The 20,260-nt window shown below is 44.1% G+C and overlaps 3 protein-coding genes across 3 annotated transcripts; 2 read left to right on the forward strand and 1 right to left on the reverse strand.

Moving 5' to 3' along the window:
• On the forward strand, nt 3,538-4,337 carry LOC8072613. Its single transcript, XM_021460550.1, has 2 exons — nt 3,538-3,662; nt 3,831-4,337. Exons 1-2 carry the CDS (start codon nt 3,544-3,546, stop codon nt 4,075-4,077), a joined length of 366 nt encoding a protein of 121 aa, XP_021316225.1. The 5' UTR covers nt 3,538-3,543; the 3' UTR covers nt 4,078-4,337.
• Nucleotides 9,377-11,194, forward strand: LOC8068930 (RING-H2 finger protein ATL32). Its single transcript, XM_002452272.2, has one exon. The coding sequence runs from the start codon at nt 9,582-9,584 to the stop codon at nt 10,716-10,718; it is 1,137 nt and encodes a 378-aa protein (XP_002452317.1). The 5' UTR covers nt 9,377-9,581; the 3' UTR covers nt 10,719-11,194.
• Nucleotides 16,975-18,926, reverse strand: LOC8068932 (RING-H2 finger protein ATL38). The gene has a single exon (XM_002453997.2). The coding sequence runs from the start codon at nt 18,365-18,367 to the stop codon at nt 17,288-17,290; it is 1,080 nt and encodes a 359-aa protein (XP_002454042.1). The 5' UTR covers nt 18,368-18,926; the 3' UTR covers nt 16,975-17,287.

Genomic DNA, 20,260 nt, shown 5'->3' on the forward strand with positions numbered 1-20,260 from the left:
CTGTCAGCTCTCACTGCCGTCCTCTCATTCTCTGCTCCCTTTCATTGGATCCCTATGACTAGATCTATTTCTACAATGAATTTGCATAAATAGATTTTTTTTAGAGCGGATGTTTAGCCCGTTTTTCATTAAGAAGGAGAGTAACCAAATGTTACATAAATAGATGTTATATACTACGGCACTTCTACTGCCTTCTAACTATTTTTTAATGGCGGTTGATCATTGATCTTTAACTGCAAGTGCCTCATTGTTGCAAATAAATGGTCTCCAAAACTATTCTATTTCTAGATATAGATTCATAATTGTCATTAAAAACGTTTTTTGGACAATCAATAATATTAATTGCCTATAGGGACCTCGTAGCGCCACGCTAGCTAAGCTCAACCACGCCACCACCACCACGGTGCCCACATAACCACCTGCCCTCATCAGGGGCCATCGTGCACATCAGCGTCGGTGGCTAGAAGCCACCATCACTCCTGTGCAGAGCAGAGAGAGAGAGAGAAGAGCAAAGGGGATAGAACTATAAAAGAGATAGGGGGAAGAGAGAGAGAGAGAGATTGTGTTGGGGGGTAAGAGAGAAAGGTAAGAGAGAGATGTGATGGCGTAATAAAGTGATGGACCCCATAATCATTTTGTCTTTAAATTATGCTCTTAGGCTGACTATTTTAGATTGACTCAAGAAATAGACCCTTATTTTTAGATATGGCTAGTATTTCCATCCATTCCTAAAAATACGGCTAGCTAAGGTATTCTCTCTATTTTCAGAGGTGACTATACTAGCAACCATGTTGAAAAAAGAAAGCAATGCACCTGAAAATCTTTTTTTAGTAATGCATCCTAGCGTTGCCTCGTAATTAAGCTAAACCTTCTTCTAAGCCTAGAACAAAGAGCCTCAAACCTATATATCTATATCTATATCTATATCTATATCTATATCTATATCTATATCTTAATGTATAAGCTATTTTAATATATAACTTTCAACCTCTTAGTGCAAGCTATCCATGTCACCTAGACTAAGTGCAATTACTATTTTCAATATGTAAGAAATATACAAAGCATCCATATGTTTCTGTTCGTTTATGGCCTTGTTTAGTTCCCAGAAAATTTTGCAAAAATTTTCAGATTCCCCATCACATCAAATCTTTAGACGCATGCATGAAGTATTAAATATAGACGAAAATAAAAACTAATTGCACAGTTTGGTCGGAATCAACGAGATGAATCTTATGAGTCTAGTTAGTACATATTTGGATAATATTTGTCAAATACAAACGAAAGTAGTACTATTCCTATTTTGTAAAAAATTTTGGAACTAAACAAGGCCTATTTGTTGTTCGATCTGTCATTTTACAGTTCAATCTAATACTAATATAGTTCTTTTATTGGATTCCTTTATTGTCCTGCCGATGCAAGAATATATAAATATAACTCATACATAAGTCTCACAACATCGCATAGGGTTATCCTTCTAGTTCCTCTAAATCCTAACCTACACTACATGTTGGACGAACTTCCTTTTGGCAATAGGTGCAGCCGCATCCACGAAAATATAAAAGAGAATAATTATGATCAAATTTTTAATATATATATATATACTCTATAATAAAATCATATGTACCCACAAGTATAACGCACTCCTCTTAATTTTGCTCTAACTCTGACACTGTTTCTAGGCGACGAAGAACATAGGTCAAGGTCTTTGCATTAGAGAAGACAGTAGCCGGTTGGGTACGGAGTCGATAAATCTGAACACATTATTACGTTGGGAAACATATATAGTACGGACATGATGTGTTAACATTAATTGCATTCCGCAGCACCATATTGTTAAGCTAAGGTCTTGTTTAGTTCTATTTTTTTTGCAAAATAGACATTGTAACAATTTCATTTGTATTTGATAAATATTATCTAATCATAAACTAAATAGACTTGTTTGAGTCTTGGTCCAAATTGAGTACTAAAAGATATAATACATTGTTGTTAACAGCAGCATCAGCCTTATTGTGGGATATATGGCTAACACGGAATGAAATAGTTTTTGACAAAGGCAAACCTAAATCTCTTTTGCAGGTACTCTTCAGAGGAACTCACTGGCTACGCCAATGGGCGAGCTTGCAGCGGCATGATGATCTCAAAGATCATCTTATCTCAGCAGCAGTCCACCTCGAGACATCGGCTTTAGCTTTTTTTTAGTTCCAATGGTTGGCTCGCACATAGACATGTTGGTTGCGTTTAGTCGAAAACTTTTTTCCAGTGATTTTGTGGGGCTGCTTCTTATACAGTCGAACTTACGGCACTTGGTCGGTGTAATAATTGGCCTGTTTCTATCTTCGTATAGATGAAGCCGGATATTTTATCCATTATCTAAAAAAGACTAAATAGACTTAAAAGATTCGTCTCACAAATTACAGTTAAAATATGCAGTTAATTTTTATTTTTATCTATATTTAATGTTTCATACATGTGCCGTAGGATTCAATGTAACAAGAAATTTAAAAAACATATTGTAAAATTTTTTGGTAGGCCTGAAATCCTCACGATTCTTTCTGGTATGAAATAGGCAGTGGGGAGTAGGACCACTGGATGGCTTGCTTCCGATGGAATTACGTCAGTACCCCTCTGACTCTTGACTCTTGACTCTTGACTTGTTGAGTCCGTGGTCTTGCTAGGCGCCCAAGTCCACGGTAGTAGTCACTAGCCATGACGCACTCTAGGACGACTTTCTTTAGCAGCCACTCCATACGTACACACACTCAAAAGTCCCCAACCCGTGCACGAGCGCGCGTGGTCGTCTACTCGGGCCTTGTTTAATTCTTAAAATTTTTTTGGTTTCCGCAACCGTAGCATTTTCGTTTTTATTTAACAAATACTCTCTCCGTCCATTTATCTCAATCGTTTAAGCAAAATTTTTTTTTCCAATTATCTCCATCATCTTGAGGTGACCGGCTATAATCATGGTTACTTGCATGCATGCTGGCCATTCATCGGGTGCATGCACACGTATCCATGGAGGACCTAGGCCATCTTGGCTTCTCCTTGGTTGCATGCAGGCATGCACATTAATTAGATTAATTGGACCACAATAATTTATTGAAAAGACATGAATCATTCATGCTCTTTGGTCTCTGTGCACAAAGCTTAAACGAAGGAGATTAATGGACGGAGGGAGTATTGTCCAATCATGGACTAACTAGGTTTAAAAGATTCGTCTTGTGATTTACAGGTAAACTGTATAATTACTTTTTATTTTCGTATATATTTAGTGCTCCATGTATGTGCTATAAGATTCGATGTGACGAAGAATCTTTAAAATTTTTTGAATTTTAGGAAACAAGGCCTCGCTCGTTTTCTTCCGACCCTCGCGTCACGAAAGCTGCAGCCCTGTCGTCCGTGATGACTGATCCATCTCGCAGATAGATACTATACGGCGGCCGCTTAATTACAAGTTTACGACGTACGTACGCCTATATATCTTCAACCTACCAAGGCCAAATTCAATCTATTTATATATCCTTCCAACTCGATCTCGTCGAGCCCATGGTGTCTCCCGGCGCCGCCGCTGCAGCCGCCGCCGCCGTCTGCTGCATGTGCGGCGACCAAGGGCTGCCGGACGAGCTCTTCCAGTGCGCCGTCTGCCTCCAGCGGCTGCAGCACAGGTACGAACAACATCCATGATCGACTGATCGTATCGTATACACGGATGCCTTGCCTGCATATGTACGTGTTACTGTAATTGATTCCGATTTGCCAGTACTACTCTTTAACTGTCCTCCGGCCGATTCGTCAATCTTGTACTGACTGGACGATGCTTACAAATGATGCAGATACTGCAGCGACCAGTACCCAAGGATGGCGGCGTACTCGACCTGCAACTGGTGCCTGGGAGACAAGCAAGTCGGCGAAGGTTCGCCGTCGCCGTCGCCGGCGGCGGCTAAGGCGCTGACGACGGCGAGGGCAAAACAGAGAGCGGCGGCGTCAAGGCTGAACGGTTCTCGTGGCCATCATGGCGACAAGCTAGGTTGCACCGATACGGGATACGGATACGGCGATACCGATACGGCGATACGTTGATACGGCATTTTTAGAAAACAAGGATACGCCGATACGGCAAGTATATAAATATATAAAAAAAAATCAGAATACTTCTATTAAGAATAATTTTTACTCTAGTAGAATAATCAACAAATAGAGATGACAAAATATAGACATGGCTAGTACAATGAAGCATTTAAGATACTTGGTTTCACACTAGCAGAAAACTAAATATTGTTTTTAATATCCTTACAGCAGAATAATAAATATTAGGATACTATAAGTTTTAGGCTAAGTTCGCTACTACATCTATTGTGTACGTGTGGTGGCTAGTAGAGTTTTAGTGTTGTGTAAATGGACCACAAAAATGAACTGCTAATTTGATGGACTTCAATTTGAGAGGTTATGGGCTGGAAAGTATCGGGAAGGTATCGGTCTAGTATCGACAAAGTATCGGATTTATTTTATTTATTTTTATTTCTCTATTTTTCCGATACTTCTCCGATACCGTATCGGCGCCGTATCGGATACGTATCGCGATACCGGTACGGCGATTCAGAGAAGTATCTGGGTAACGCAGGCGACAAGGATCGGCCCTGTGGTGGTGGTTCTGGAGGATGCTCGTCGAGGTCAGCGTTCCCGGCGGAGCCCCAGCAGAAGCCGGTCAAGAAGCACAAGAAGAGCCACGAGAGGGCGGCACAGCGGCTGGCGACAGCAGCGAAGGGGAGGGAGGTGCAGACCGGCGGCGGCGCTAGGACGAAGCCGCCGGTCAGGGCGAAGGCGCGAGTCCCGAGGTATAAGCTCCTAACAGAGATGATCAGATGCAAATAAATAAACAAGGCGAATAAAGCATCGGTGAATATCTCGCTTGCAAGCCAGCATATACTTGTACCTTAGTATTAGCTTGTGTATAGTACAGGCAGACACGCGTGGTGTTGACAGATCGATTACTGCCGTACTCCGGCGGCTCAATTTACCGAGTAGTTCGAGATGAATAACAAATTCGTGAAATAATAAAAATCAAAGCCACCCAAAACTCTCTTGACACTCGAGATAGCCTTGGACAGAAGTTTTTTAAGATCACTTGGATAATCTGGTGATCGCCGGAGGATCTGGTGGATTGAAGATATAAAAAAGAGTACAAGGAAAAAAAAAGCTCTATAGAACAACGATCCGATCAGAATGTCCGGTGCTTAGACAAACATGGGGATATACCAATGGATTCCACATTGATCGACCCGCGGTAAAGACTATCCGCGTGGAACAGGAGTGAGCAGTAATTATATTTTATTTAATTGTGCTAATTAAGATTCGAACTCGAGACCTCTGGCTTTAATATCATTTTAAGTTACATGCACCAACCAGTTCAACCCAAAAACTTAACCTGATGAGGAGAGGTGGGCAATTCACTTATATTCCAACAACAGTTATTACTAAATTTAGATTATATTCGGTACTTGAAGTTGACGTTAGTGAAGAGTCAACTTATGCCTTCTCCGCGGCTACTTTACACGTAGCTCCAAGGTCAATGTAGGATCCGACAAAAAAATAGATACTCGATAGTTATCATAGTGGTCTGCAGAAGCTATATATACTTAGAAAAAGAGAAGATGGTTCATGCTAAAAAAGAAGAGAGAGAGAGGAAATAAATATGAGGCATGATGAAAGAAAAAAGTCTATGCAAACCACAAGTAGTGATAGTTTGTATTATGTGAGTAATAGCCTTAACATTTTTTTAGTATATATGGATCACTTTGTTTGTACTAAAGCCACTATGAGTGGTAGCCTACATTGCTCGTGTCGTTAGAGAGGTTTTTTTTACTAAAGTTTGAAGACATCGCCATCAGGCACCAAGGGAGGCGGTTGCATCTGGTGGAGAGATCCTGCGCCAAACACTAGCACCGAAGAAAGCCTAGGAGAATGTGAGGCCCAAGAGAGGCCCGAAGCCCAACTCAAAATACTTCGCCATGACTAGAGATCCAAGTGGGAGCACAACACAGAGACATGTCATGTGTTTCTACCCTGACTAGAGATCCAAGTGAGAGCCCAACGCAAAGAGACGTGTCGTATGTTTTGTTTGAGAACCAAGTGAGTTTGGTTGGTTCTCACCCAGTTTTTTTGGATGGGATGAACTCATTTCGTGTTTGGTTAAAGGAATAGGTTGAACTCAGTATTTTGTTTGGCTGGAAGGATGAAGAAGAATGGGATGAATGACATGTTCACACCATTAACACTAGCTATTAGTAGGGGCTCACAGGTCATCTCTTTATTTCATTTGGTACGTTAATTATCTTCTTCCTCCATCTGCTTATAGAACAACGATCCGATCAGAATGTCTGGTGCTTAGACGAACATGAGGATATACGAATGGATTCCACATTGATCGATCTGGTCAAGAGCATCCGCTAGTTATTACTGGATTATATTCGGTACACGTCAGTGAAGAGTTCAACTTAGGCCTTCCCAACGTAGCTACTTTACTAGTAGCTCCAAGATCAGAGCATCTTCGCTTGGCTGAAAAGTTATGACCGAAAGAATTGTTCGTTGATTTATTGTAAGAGAAAAACATTGTTAAATAGCTACAGATTCGGATTCGGGATATAAGCTCAAACGAACAGGCTTAAAGTAGAATTGGAGAAAAAAAAGTAGACACTCTATAGTTGTTATAGTGGTCTGCATAAGCTACATATACTTAGGAAGGGAAAAGATGGTCCATGCTAAAAAAAGAAGAGGGAGAGGAAATAAATGTGAGGCATCATGCAAGAAAAAAAGTATCTATGCAAACCACAAGTAGTGATACTTTGTATTGAGTGACTAGTAGCCTTAATATTTTCTAGTCTACATGGATCACTTTATTTGTACTAAAACCACTATGAGTGTTAGCCTACATTGCTCATGCCCTTAAAGATGTTTTTTTACTAAAGTTCGAAGACATCACTGTCAGGCACCAAGGGAGGCGATCGCATCTGGTGGAGAGATCATGCGCCAAATACTAGAACGCCTAGGAGAACATGAGGCCCAAGAGACGCCTGAAGCCCAACTCAAAATACTTTGGCCCTAACTAGAGATCCAAGTGAGAGCCCAAGCTAGCAAAGAGACATGCCATGTGTTTAGTTTGGGAAGTGAGTTCTGTTGGTTCCAATCTAGTTCTTTAGGATGGGATGAACCCATTTCGTGTTTGGTTAAAGGAAAAGGTAGAACTCAGTTTTTTGTTTGGCTGGAAGGATGAAGAAGAACGGAATGGATGACATGTTCACACCATTAACAATAGCTATTAGTGGGGCCCACATGTCATCTATTTATTTTATTTGGTATGTTATCTTCTTCCTCCATCTATTCGAGGTCGCATGCCACCTGTCTGCTATCCCCGAGCACATCATCAGGCACCGCCACCCTCCCGAGGCCGAGGTCGCTCACTCTGGACGTTGGTCACTCGAGCCCGTGCTTGCCTCAGGCCACGAACTTCTAGCTCCACCATCTCTAGCCCATTGGAGGTCCGCCATCTTCGCCGAACCCGTGTGAGTTCCCTCGCCCTGGAACTCCTGCTCCACCTGCCCCTACTCCGCCATCTCCATGCGACCATGTCGTTGCTCCGCCATCTCTGCCTGGCCTTGCTCCGCCTCACCCGCTTGTGGGGGGTATGACCTCCGGTACCCACAGAACAAGATGTGACCTGCAGCATCAGAGATGGCTCAACTCGGAAGATCAAAGCATGCGGTGGGCGGCACTGGTCGGCGTGCAACGCAAGGCTACAAGATGTGATTTATTAGATATCCTAATACCAAATAGGATACTTTACTTATAACTTTATCGCTTCAGAGTAATAAGGAGGGGCAGGGGTCCCCTAGTCGATACCTCAACCATACACGATCAATAGAAAATAATAGAGCACAGGACGTAGGGTTTTACGTCACACTAGCGACCTGAACCTGTATAAATCTTATGTCTTGTGTCTCTGTTACCATCTAGTTCCTAATCATGCGCATCTCTACCAATCAATCTACCATCATGGGGATCCCCTCGGTGGACCGTCGAGCATCATTAGTTGACATCGTTGCTCCGCCTTGCCATCTCCCAGCTCTGTCAGGCCCTGTTACTTCGCCTCACCTCGCGCCAGTGGCCCACGCAAGTCTGCGCCCTACGGTCGCACCCATGAGACCATGCCCTGCGCCAGCGCGTGAGACGGAGACGACATGGTGTCGATGTGGGTGAGCGCGGCCCTCTTGATTTGGTGGAAGTAGTTCAACCTGCATCTACCAAGCATATTCCCTAGAGTATGGACCCAGATCCACTCAACCCATAAACCAAACAACACACTATCTTGGGGCGGACTCGGGATATCCCAATCTGACCCCAATCCAAACACACGGGTGTAGAAGTAGAACATTGGAGAGGGAAAAAGATAGGAAGGATCGAATAGGGAGACGATTGGCTACGTCCGGAAAACCAGGCGGCAGGAGCCTCGAGCCTCGTTCTGTAACCGAGAGATCCTTTACTTCTTCTTAGCCACCTTATGATGGTAAACTAAATACAAGGTGTTGGAGTGAATCTCGGTTGAGGTTCATAAAAATTTAGTACCAGAGCAATTAGATCCTTGGCAGTGATGATTTGGCCATAACTAGGTGAACAAATGCTACGCTGGGCAGGGCCGCCGCCGTCAAGCACGGCTCCCGCATTAGGCCAAAAAGTACCCGCGTCAGGAAGGACCGTCGTGCCGGCCAGGAAGCACCAGCGTTAGGGTAGGACTACCGTGTTCGGCCAGGAAGCGTCGGCATCGAGGCTCACATGCTTGCGCGTGGAGAAGGAAGAGGGGGGGGGGGGCGTTTGGGTAGTCAAGTAGGATCCGCAAAATGGATAATAAGAGGGAGAAAATAGAAGTCCAACAAATTGGGAGGGAGATCTAGTAGGGATTATGTTGGAGGCGGTTTTTTTTTTTTTGTCTCCACCATCTGAATTGGAAATAGGAGGTGCTACTGAAATAGCGGAGTATACAGAAAAGAGAAATACATTTCTCTGTATCCTGTGGTGCACCGTTGACGTTGGCCTTTTTTTTTCCACCAAGCACCAAAAATTTCCTGCTTTGTCAGCCGCTCAGCGCGGCATATATAGGCCTTGTTTAGATTCAAATTTTTTTTGGATTTTGACACTGTAGTATTTTCGTTTTTATTTGACAAACATTATCTAATCATGGAGCAACCAGGCTTAAAAGATTCGTCTCGTGATTTACAAGTAAACTGTGCAATTAGTTATCTTTTTTATATATATTTAATGTTCCATACATCTGCCGCAAGATTCGATGTGATGGGGAATCTTGTAAAGTTTTGGAGGTTTGGGTGTATCTAAACAAGGCCATAATAGTATGACAAGTAAACAGTTCTCCGCACAGCTTCCCCTCCCGCTCGAATTCTCAATCATCACACGATAAAAAGTGGTGTCAAGTACAGTAGTTTGCTCGCAAAGGGCAAGAAACTCCTGCAGCTAAAGCCATCAATCCTTCCATTTCATTAGCTCTGCCTCTGCAGTCAGCAGTCAGCACACCCTCCATGGCCATCCCGAACGCGAGGCGGCCAAACCCACTTGCCGCCCTCTATCTCCTCCTCGCCGTCGTAGGTGCTTTCAACACGGTCACCGCACAGGCACAGGTGCCTCCACCACCGCAGCTGCAGCTGCTCAGCGAAACCACCGGCCGGACCGTGCCTACTACCGTCATCACCGTCGCCGCCATCGTCTTCTTCGTCCTCGTCTTATTCTGCGTCCTCATCAACCAGTGGCGGCGTAGCAGCAGCTCCGCGGACGCGGACGCCAGCGCTGGAGGATGGCAGGCTTCCATCAGGTGGCGCAGGCGAGGGCTCGACCCGGCGGCGGTAGCCTTGCTCCCGATCTTGCCGTACGCGGAGATCAGGAAGCACAAGAGCGGCGGCGGGGTGCTGGAGTGCGCCGTGTGCCTCACTGCGTTCGACGACGGCGACGAGCTCCGGCTGCTGCCGCAGTGCTCCCACGCCTTCCACCCGGACTGCATCGACCCCTGGCTCGAGGACCACATCACCTGCCCGCTGTGCCGCGCCAACCTCGAGAGGCCCGTGATGCCGCCGCCGGCGGCGTCGCTTTCTTCGCCTGAGACGAAGCCGCTGCAGACGACGCTGGAGGCGGCTGGCGTCACTGTTCGCGTCGTGGAGGTGGAGAACGACGACGAAAGGAGGAGAGAGGCACAGGAGGAGACCGTGGACCTCGTGAAGCTGCGCGCGCGCGCGGCGAGGATGATGCCGCGGTCACGCTCGACGGGGCAGCACTCGGCGTCGGCGTCGGCGTCGGCGGTCGCGGCGGAGACGACGGGAGACGACCGCGAGAGGTTCACTGTGCGGTTGCCGCCGCACGTTCTGGAGGAGGTGCTCAAGTCGAGGCGGCTGCGGCACGCGACCAGCCTCGTCATCAGACTAGGCGGCGCCTCCAACTGCGAGGGGAGCTCATCGGCGTGTGGCGAGAGATGCCACGGCGCACGACGCCGGTGGCCGTCCTTGTTGGCCAGGACGACGTCGTGGGCACAGAGCGTCGCGGAAGTGTCGGCGCGGTGGGGAGGCGTGGGACCCGATGCAGGCGCAAGGAAACCGCCGTGCGGTCATGTGGTATGCTCCACGGCGGCGCGGTGGCCGGCCAGGTGCAAGGCCAGGAATTTGGCTTGACTTTCTTTTCTTTCCACATGATTTTTCTTTACTTTTTTTTAGTTTGCTCTCTCTTTGTGTGAATTTGTATCTTTTCTTTCGGTCAAACTTTTTTTTGTGATTTTGACTGACTTCGTAAAAAACAACATGGGCACCCACTACACATCAGTTAGGACGGCGTGAAACATGGCGTTCCTCCCCTATTGAGTCCAAATAATGTATAAAAAACGGGCTTGTTGGGTTGTGCCTAAGAGCAACTCCAGCAGATATGTTATCCATATTGTCTAGACTATTTTTATATTTTTAAAGCAAAAGTTAAACTCCAACAGATGTGCTATCTGGTTTGCTAAAATAGCAAGTTTGCTATTCCTAAACTTTCGCTTGTCATATATAGCATGTCGTCCTCACTAGCTATCTTATACAAAGGCTGTTGTGGAACTTTATGCTTTAAGTGAGTTTTTTATTTTATACAATGGCTAAATCTTGTAATTTAGAATATAATTTTAGCTAGTCTTTTGGAGATGCTATTCAACATACATATGTGAAACGGCTTGTAGTATATATCACTGTTGCATAGCTATCATTACATGATCAAAATACATATGTGAAACATGCAAATGGGAGTCCGCGTAAGAGAATCATAAACATTAGAAAGATCGTAAAATTAAGTTAAGCTAATTTTCAGAGCTAACTAAGAGTGTGTTTGGTAGGGATGATCTAAAATTTTGAATAAATGTTTTAGATCCAAATTCCCTCAAGAGGTATTTCTGGTGATGATCAGAGTCACATTCGTGAAACCGTTCAGTTGGTAGTCTAGATTCTGATTCAAGAAATATATTTTTACTAAAAAATAATGTAAATGAAAATATTATTTAAAAATTCTGAACTTTTGTGGACAAAGAATAACATAAACACAACCTATTTTAACTCATTTCACTTTAAAAAAACAAACTAAAAAATTATGGTTCATATACAGAAGGGGGGCAAGAATGAGAAATGTGAAACCTAGCTAAGAGGTGTTTCTCCTTACTAGGCATAAAACTATAAACATTTCTAATGATTCTCGAGTGAAACTTTTCTCATCTAACTCGTTTGACAATAATTCTACCAACTCTCGCAAGAATCCGAAACTTTTCTTGTTGCCAAACGAGGCCTAAGCTGGATTTTGGGCAATTCCATGTACAAGTTATAATTTAATTGACATAGTTTTGTGAGGGATTGTAATTGTACATTGAGGGTAGGACCCTACTCAATAAATAAGTAGCATGCCAGTCGTCCACCTTGTGATCTTGTGTAGCTCAGATTTCCATCCCGAATTCCTGATACACCCAATTAGCATGCCAGTCGTCCACCATGAACATGAAAGAAAGTCTAAGAAGCCAAAGACCTCATCAAAATTTCCTAAACTTAGTGCCAAATGATGACTTGATTAGTGCCCCCTTGTGGAGAGGTGCGGCCAAAAGACAGTGTGGCGAAGCAGAGGTGCGGATGAAGTGGCTTCGTAGGTAGTAATAACACCTCATATGTGTAAGTCGCAACGAGAACTTTCTGGGCGGATGCCGGCTTCTCTAGCTCCTGTAGCCACGTTACTGTAGCTCTTCCTTCCCCTCCAGATCTCCTTAATCTGTATCTAAATCCTTCCCGATTTGTTTCCATAGCTGCGATTCCTCATCTGTTCTTGTGGTTCTTTGGGTCAGATTTGCTTTGGCTGTTGCTTTTCCTCTGCAAATCTGCTAGCGCCTCTTTGTCTCTCTGCTGGCTCTTGCTTTGTCACTGTTGTGCCTGTCTTGGAGGTCTCTGTGATTAGTCCATGCCAAGGTAGGAGGCAGCTTGCAGCAGTTCTAACTTCGTTAAATCTTTGGTCTTGCGGTGGATTTGTGTTCCGTTGAGTTCTGCAGCCTGGTTCCTGGCGTAGTTGACTCGCGGTCGCGATTTTCTGGGTCTGCGGCTTCTGCGTGCGTCAATCTATTCGCCCGCCTCCCTCCGCGCGTGTGCAGTTTCCTGTGCTCTTTCTTGCCTCCCGTCCATCCTCTCTCCCGTGGGTGCCTCTTCAAGTGCCTGGCGAGTTGTCCGCTCTCGTCGGTCGTGCAGTTCGCGCTCCTCCTGTTCGAGGCTTTGAAGAGTGTTTCTTTCTTGGGCGCTCTGTGAGAGTTCTCTGCGGTGATCTCAGCCTCCACCGGGTTCTCAATTTCCAGTTGCTGATGTAGACAGCTGACGCGATGAGCTTCCTAGCATGGAACTGTCGAGGCTATGGTGGTAGCCTCGGTAGTTCCAAAATGTTGCATCTCGATCGCCTCATAAAATCTACCAATGCTCAGGTAATTTTTATCTCTGAAACTAGAAATTCTAGAATTACTAATACTGCTCTAATAAATCGTTTTCAAGTTGATCATGCTCATGTGGTTCCATCCCAAGGCCAATCTGGGGGGCTTTAGTTACTCTGGAAGCAAGTAATAGATGTTCAAATAATTTCCTTTAGTCAGAACTATATTTTTTCTCTTTGTGTTCATAAGCAATCCATGGTTAAGTTTGGTTTAGTTTGCGTATATGGGGACCCCCACCACCTTAACACTGCTATGATCTGGTCTGAAGTGCAAGCTTTTATTGAAAATTGTCCTAGCATGCCTATGTTCTGTATGGGGGATCTCAATAACATTATGAATGCTAATGAAAAACTGGGTCCTAATCCTGCTAATGCTAAACGCATTGCCGATTTCTGTTGCATGGTTAAGACTTGTGGCTTATTTGATTTGGGTTACAATGGACCAGCTTACACTTGGACTAACAAGCGTTTTAGTTCTAATCCCACTTATGAACGTCTAGATCGTTGTTTAGGGAATGTTGAATGGTGCTCTGCTTTTCCTAACACTGTTGTTTATCACTTGCCTATGATGAAAAGCGATCATGCTCCGATCCTTGCCATGCTCAATACTAAAGTTCACAAATATAGCAGAAGTTTTAAATTTGAGAATTGGTGGCTACTTGAAGATGACTACGAGCTCACTGCCAAACAGAGTTGGCGCAAATATTCTAGGCGTCCTTTCCATCTCAAAACTCATTACCTGGTTAAGGACTTGAATAAGTGGCGCAAAAGTATACCCAAGATTTCTGATCAGCTTAAAACCATTGAAGACCAAATCCTCAACCTCCAAATGCGTCCTCCACACCAACAAAGTCCTAGCTTGCAAAAAGAGTTAGCCTTCCAGCATGAATCCCTTTTAGCCAAAAATGATGTCTACCACAGGCAAAGATTCAAAAAGAACTGGTCTATCGTTGGGGATAGAAATACCAGTTTCTTCCACCAGTCTATTATCAAGAGAGCTAGGAAAAACACCATCACCCGCTTTCATAATCCCGATGGGACTTTCTCTATGACACAGGAGCAACTTGCCCGTACTGCTAATCAATACTTCATGGAAATTTTCAGTTCTCAAGATTCTAACAATGCAGGATCAGAAGAACAAGATTGGCCCAATGATCTGGAACAAAATTAGGTAATCATAGATGACTCTTTTACTAATTCAACTCCCGACATGCAAGAAGTACACAGTATCATAAATAATATGAGATCCAATGCAGCGCCGGGACCAGATGGTTTAAATGCAGCTTTTTATAAGGCCTCTTGGGATTGGATTGCTAATGATGTCTATGATCTTGTTGCATCTTTTTATAGGTCTGGTTATTTGCCTGCTGAAATTAATTATACTCATATCACTCTTATTCCAAAAATTAATGCTCCTCTTACTCCCAAAGACTACAGACCTATCAGCCTTTGTAACGTGGCCTACAAGATCATAGCTAAGTCTCTTGCTGATAGAATTAGAAATCATTTGCCTCACATTATTCACCCTTCTCAAACTGCTTTTGTTCAAGGAAGATATATTGCTTCTAATATTATCATTGCTCAAGAGATTATCCACAGTTTCAATCTTAAAAGTTGGAAGCAAAAAGCTTTTTTCCTTAAAATTGATCTTGCAAAAGCTTTTGATAGAATAGAATGGAACTTCATTGTTAAAGCACTCAAAAGACAAGGCTTTCATGATCATTTTGTTGATCTTATTTACAAATATATATCTACTACGACTCTTTCAGTTATTATCAATGGTGAGTCTACTCCTAGTTTCCATCCTCAGCGTGGTTTAAGGCAAGGTTGCCCTCTATCACCCTACCTCTTTATTATTGCTGTAAATGAACTTTCTATTTGCCTGCAGCAACATTCTGATACTCATAACATTCAAGGTGTTACTCTCGGACCAAATTGTCCTAAAATTCACTCCCTCCTCTTTGCTGATGATTTGATTATTTGTGGTCAAGCTACTCAAGAGGAGGCAAATAAAATTAACTCTATCCTTCAGAACTTCTGTAATGTCTCTGGTCAGACTCCTAATTTAGCAAAATCCTCTATCATGTTTAGTAGGAATGCTGACAACAGTAGTAGGGTGGCTGTTAAAAGTGTGTTTCCTGTTCCTGATCTTACTCCTAACACTATTTATCTTGGCCACCCACTTATTTTCAATCACAATGACAGAGCTAAAGCTTATGATTATATTCTTAACAAATTTAAGGCAAAGTTAACTATACTAAAAGCAAACAAACTCAACCATGCTGGTCATCTTGTTTATATTAATTCGGTTCTAGCTTCTATTCCTATTTACTACATGTCAACCATTCTTTTTTCAAAGGCATTCATTTCCAAAATTACTACTATAATTCGGAACTTTTGGTGGGCCGGTGCCCAAGAGGACAATTCTACTTCTCCTTTCCATTTCAGATCTTGGAGCGATATTTGCAAGCCAAAGAAAGAGGGCGGTTTAGGAATAAGAGATTTATTGATAGTCAATCGTAGTCTCATTCTTCATGCTGCATGGAATGTTGCGACAGGTAAAAATCCTTTTCTCTCGAATATCCTCAAAGCTAAATATTTTCCCAATGACAGTTTTTGGACAGCTCGTGACAACAATATCAAATCTGCCTTTTGGTCCTCTATTTGGCAAATAAAAAATATTTTGATTGATAATTGCACTGTTCAAATTCAGAAGGGTGATTTCAGTATTTGGTCTACACCTTGGTGCTCCATCTGGAAAGAAATTCACAGCCACCTAAGACTACCTGTAACTGTACCAAACTTGCCACACAATATTTCTGAATTGTGGACTGCTAATTCACATGACTGGGATATTAATTTCATCTCTCAGGTTTTTGATACTGCTGCTACAACTGCAATAAGTAATGTTATCACCGTTCCTTCAAATGACAAAGATGAGATCAAATGGAAACCTGCTCCCAAAGGCAATTGCACTTCAAGAGAAGCTTTTAAGCTTCTTAACTCTCAAATGCAGGTACATCTTCCAACACAGGGTTCCAGGAGTGTTACCACTCAATCCATGGAGATTCTAAGGAGGGTGTGGGCTCACAAAAGTTTATCCCCTAACATGAAAACCTTTACTTGGAGATTGATAAGAAGAGCTATTGCCACGGGGGTCAGAGCTGGGAGTCTTTCCACAAAGATTAACAAGAATTGTGAAATTTGCAATAAGCTAGAAAATGACTCTCACCTATTCTTTCACTGTAGCTTTGCAAGGGCGGTTTGGTTCTCTTCCAAAACCCCCTTGCGCACCTCTTTACTCCCCTTTGAGTAGGATGGAATCCAAGAAATATTAGCTTCTATCATCAAAAGGACCACTACAGATGAAGATCTGAAGCGAATCATTCTAACTCTCTGGTATATCTGGAGAGCTAGAAATGATGCAAGATTCAAAAAAAGGAAATGGTCTGTTTTGCAGGTTCACTGTGCTATTGAAGCAGATATTGATGTTGCGGCCGCCTGTACTCGAGCAAGCCCCTCTACTGGAAAATTAACAAGCCCCCAAAGTGTCAGACAACCAATGAATTTGCAACATTGCTACAGTATCCAAAAACCAAAAATTTTGTGAACTAAACAAGGCTTAAGTCTTTGTGAGGAGGAGGGAGAAAAACAGCTTCATCCATGAAGTTATTTTGAAAATAAGTGTTTGACAAATAAAACAGCTCATGAATGTGAGCTGTACCAAACAGGCCCATTTATAGTGGCTTCTGAAGAAGATCCTGTTTAAATTCATATGAGTAGAGGACAAGGGATTTATCCTTCTCACTTGTACCGCAATATACCGTAAAATGGAAGGGCACATATGTCAGCAAATCGATTCGATTAAAATTTCTTCGTTAGAAAAAAAAACGGATGTGTCCTTGTTCTGGTATCTTTTTCTCACAATGTCACATAGATGGAATGAAAATAGAATGAACAAAATTCTGCAACACTGCATTATCAACCTACATCGGCTCAAGTACTCTGCCAAATCAGTGGGATATTCGCTCACATGTTTACCCCGTTCCCACATGTTCTCACAATCTCACAAAAATGGGGTCAAAAGAAAATGATCAAAATCCGCAACACTGCATCCTCAAGCTACACTCTGAAGCTTCAATCCAAGAAGAAGCATCTCTACTGAAAACAGACAGATGGAATCATCAGAAGTTTGGAATCGAATTGAGATCACAGAGTACTTATTTGGTGCTTCACCAAGGTTTTCTCTCCCCCTGCCTTTTGCCGATCAGACGCTTCTCTTCTCTTCTCCCACTGCTCCTCTGGACGAGTTGTCGCGGCGGCGGAGAGACGACGCCCCAGCGGTGGCGTCCGCCTTGCCGGACTTATCGTCGCCATCGCCCTTCCACCCGGCGCCCGGCGCAAAGAGCGACGACAGCAGCCTCGCCATGGCGCTCCTGACGCTCCCGCCCACCACACTGCTGGCGTCGTGGGCGCTGCCCTCCATGACGCGCACGGACGCCACCGCGCTCGTCACGTGCCTCAGCCTGTGCGACATGAGCAGCTCGAGGCGCACGTGCTCGGGGAGCCGCAGCGCGAACCGCTCCATCCCGCCGTCGTCGCTGGCGCTGTGGCCCGTCGAGTTGGACCGCGGCAGCGCCTGCCGCCCCGCCGCGCGGCGGTTCCTCGCGAGGCGCTGGATCGTTGTCCAATCCTCTTCATCCCCTTCAGCGCTTGCGCTTGCGCCGGCGGCGTCGCCGATTAGCACGATAGCCGCGGGAACGGGCGACGAGTCCGGCGTTAGCAGCGGCGGTGGCGCCGTCTGGTGCTGCGCCGCTGCCGGAGCTGGTGGTGGTGGTGGCGCGTCGAGGACGCTGGCGCGGCACAGCGGGCAGGTGGCGTGCCTCTCGAGCCAGAGGCCGATGCACTCCGGGTGGAACGCGTGCGGGCACGTCGGGAGGAGGCGGAGCGCGTCGTCGTCGTCGAACTCGAGGAGGCAGACGGAGCACTCGAGCGCGTCGTCGCCGCGCCCGTCCACGATCCGGTGCTGCCTCACCTCCCGGAAGAACACCAGCGGCAGCGCGGCGATCGCGGCGGCGTCGAGCCCTCCCTTGCGGCTGCCCCCGCCGCCGCGGGGCCACTCCGTTGCCGACGCCGCCGCGTCCGGAGCCTGAGGGTCGTCGTCGGGGGCCCGGAACAGGCGGAGGCAGGCGAAGGCGAGAAGCACGACGAAGACGGGGAAGAATACGGCCATGAAGACAGAGATGCTCATCACGTCGGCGATCGTCGCGTTGTCGCGCGGCTCCGGGGACTGCGCCGCGACGACGCATGCCGCAGAGGCCGCTGCCAACACAGCGGCGGCGTACATGGCGTCGTCCCCAGGAGGCCGGGGCTAGGGATTGGGCGGAGACGGCAGGTGCGGCGGCGGGTTTGATTAGCGGCCCCGGGAGGGTTTAGATGCCGAGAGCCCCAGATAGCAGACCAATTGCGTGATGACAAATAAGAAATAACCCAGCAGATTTTTTTTTTTTTGCGAATTAATCCAGCAGAATTCATTGGCGTCGGCTGTACGCAAGGAGGACAGTTCGGATATTTCTGTCGTGCGCCGAATTAATTGCTCGTGCCGCGTTAACCAAGACAAGAATGGTTGGTAAATTTCGCATTTTGGAAAAAAAATCGTACTCCGTTCCTTTGAGTCACAAACAACGCAAAATTTAACCTTTGAATGTTAATATCTCCTTTGAAATATTACGAATGTTGTTCGATGCATCGGGTCTTTCCAGTGAAAAACGGGCTTCAAATCAGTTCTACCGACTAGTTGATTAGTGCTTGATGATTTTAGAGTCACGCGCTACCTAATTAGGTCACGTGTGACCTTGGACTTGTTGGACTTTACTGTTATGTGATCCGAGATTCAATTTAGCATCAACACTATACAATGAGAATCATATTCTAGAAGCAATTACAATGACATTTCTAATTTGCAATTTTCATGTAGCAAATCTACGTGCTTTAAACGAGAGACGATAGGACAGCTAATAAAACAATGGAGATATATACTAAATCACAGAGGAAGAATAAGAAGAAATAACTTACTGTAGCTTAGTTTATTAATATATATATATATATATATATATATATATATATATGTTCATCATGATAATCTACTCATGTACATAGGCTTGAACATCTAGCTCTTCGCGAGTATATGAGTGCTCCCTCCGTAGCCGTAAAGAAAGTTTTTTTAGACAAGTTTTAAGTTAAACATTGAGAATATAAATTATGAATATTTTTTAAATTGTTGAGTTTAAAAATGTGAAAACCATATGAATAAATTTGTCTTGAAATATACATATACCACTTTTTAATATATTTTTATAAAAATAAGGAGTCAAAGTTAGATTAAGATTGTGTCATTATCGTAAACGACTTTCTTTACAGATATGAAAGAAGTATTAGCAATTCTATTTCAATGGCAGATGACATGCTCTCTCAACATTCAACAACGAGGTCTGCCATTAAGGAGAGAGAGAAAAAAAACAATGTTGTCCACGGTGCACAATTGATAATTAAATGGCTTAAATTATCTGTATTTTAATATTTTTATAAAGGTGAGTGTCCGATTATGCTTGTCTGATTGGTTGATAGACAAATTTGGTTGCCAAAACTTAGACAAGCCAAGTTCATGGCCTTTCTTTGGTTGGTTACAAAATTTGCTAATACCTCTCATTTAGTTTGCCAATCTGTGGCAAATATTTCGTCCGATTTTTATCAACTTTTGGTTGCCAAATCATCAACTTGGCAAATTTTGAAAGTCAACCAAGCAAGCTCATAGATATGCACTACTGGTTTTCTTTTTAAAAAATAAAATGAATCAGATGAGTTCAAATCATATTTTAGAAATGGCTTGATTGGGGAAAACACAAAATCTTTTCCAGAATCCGATTGAGTCCTTCGCCTATTCAAGTTGTACCTCATATATATGCCTTCAACAAATTTGCACAACCGCGCGGCCCGCCCTGTCCAACACAAGTCATTTTCATCTGAACGGACTAATCAGCCCAACAGCTAGCATTCTTTTTATTCCATTCCGCATTCCAGGCCCTGATGCTTCCGTGACACGGACAACATCATGATTTTTTACGACACCATAATGAATTGAGGCCTTGTTTAGTTTCTAAAAAATTTTGCAAAATTTTTTAGATTTTCTGTCCTATTGAATTTTTCTGCATATGTATGGAGCATTAAATATAGATAAAAT

The sequence above is a fragment of the Sorghum bicolor genome, chromosome 4 (assembly GCF_000003195.3).
Source record: "Sorghum bicolor cultivar BTx623 chromosome 4, Sorghum_bicolor_NCBIv3, whole genome shotgun sequence".
Classification (NCBI taxonomy): domain Eukaryota; kingdom Viridiplantae; phylum Streptophyta; class Magnoliopsida; order Poales; family Poaceae; genus Sorghum; species Sorghum bicolor.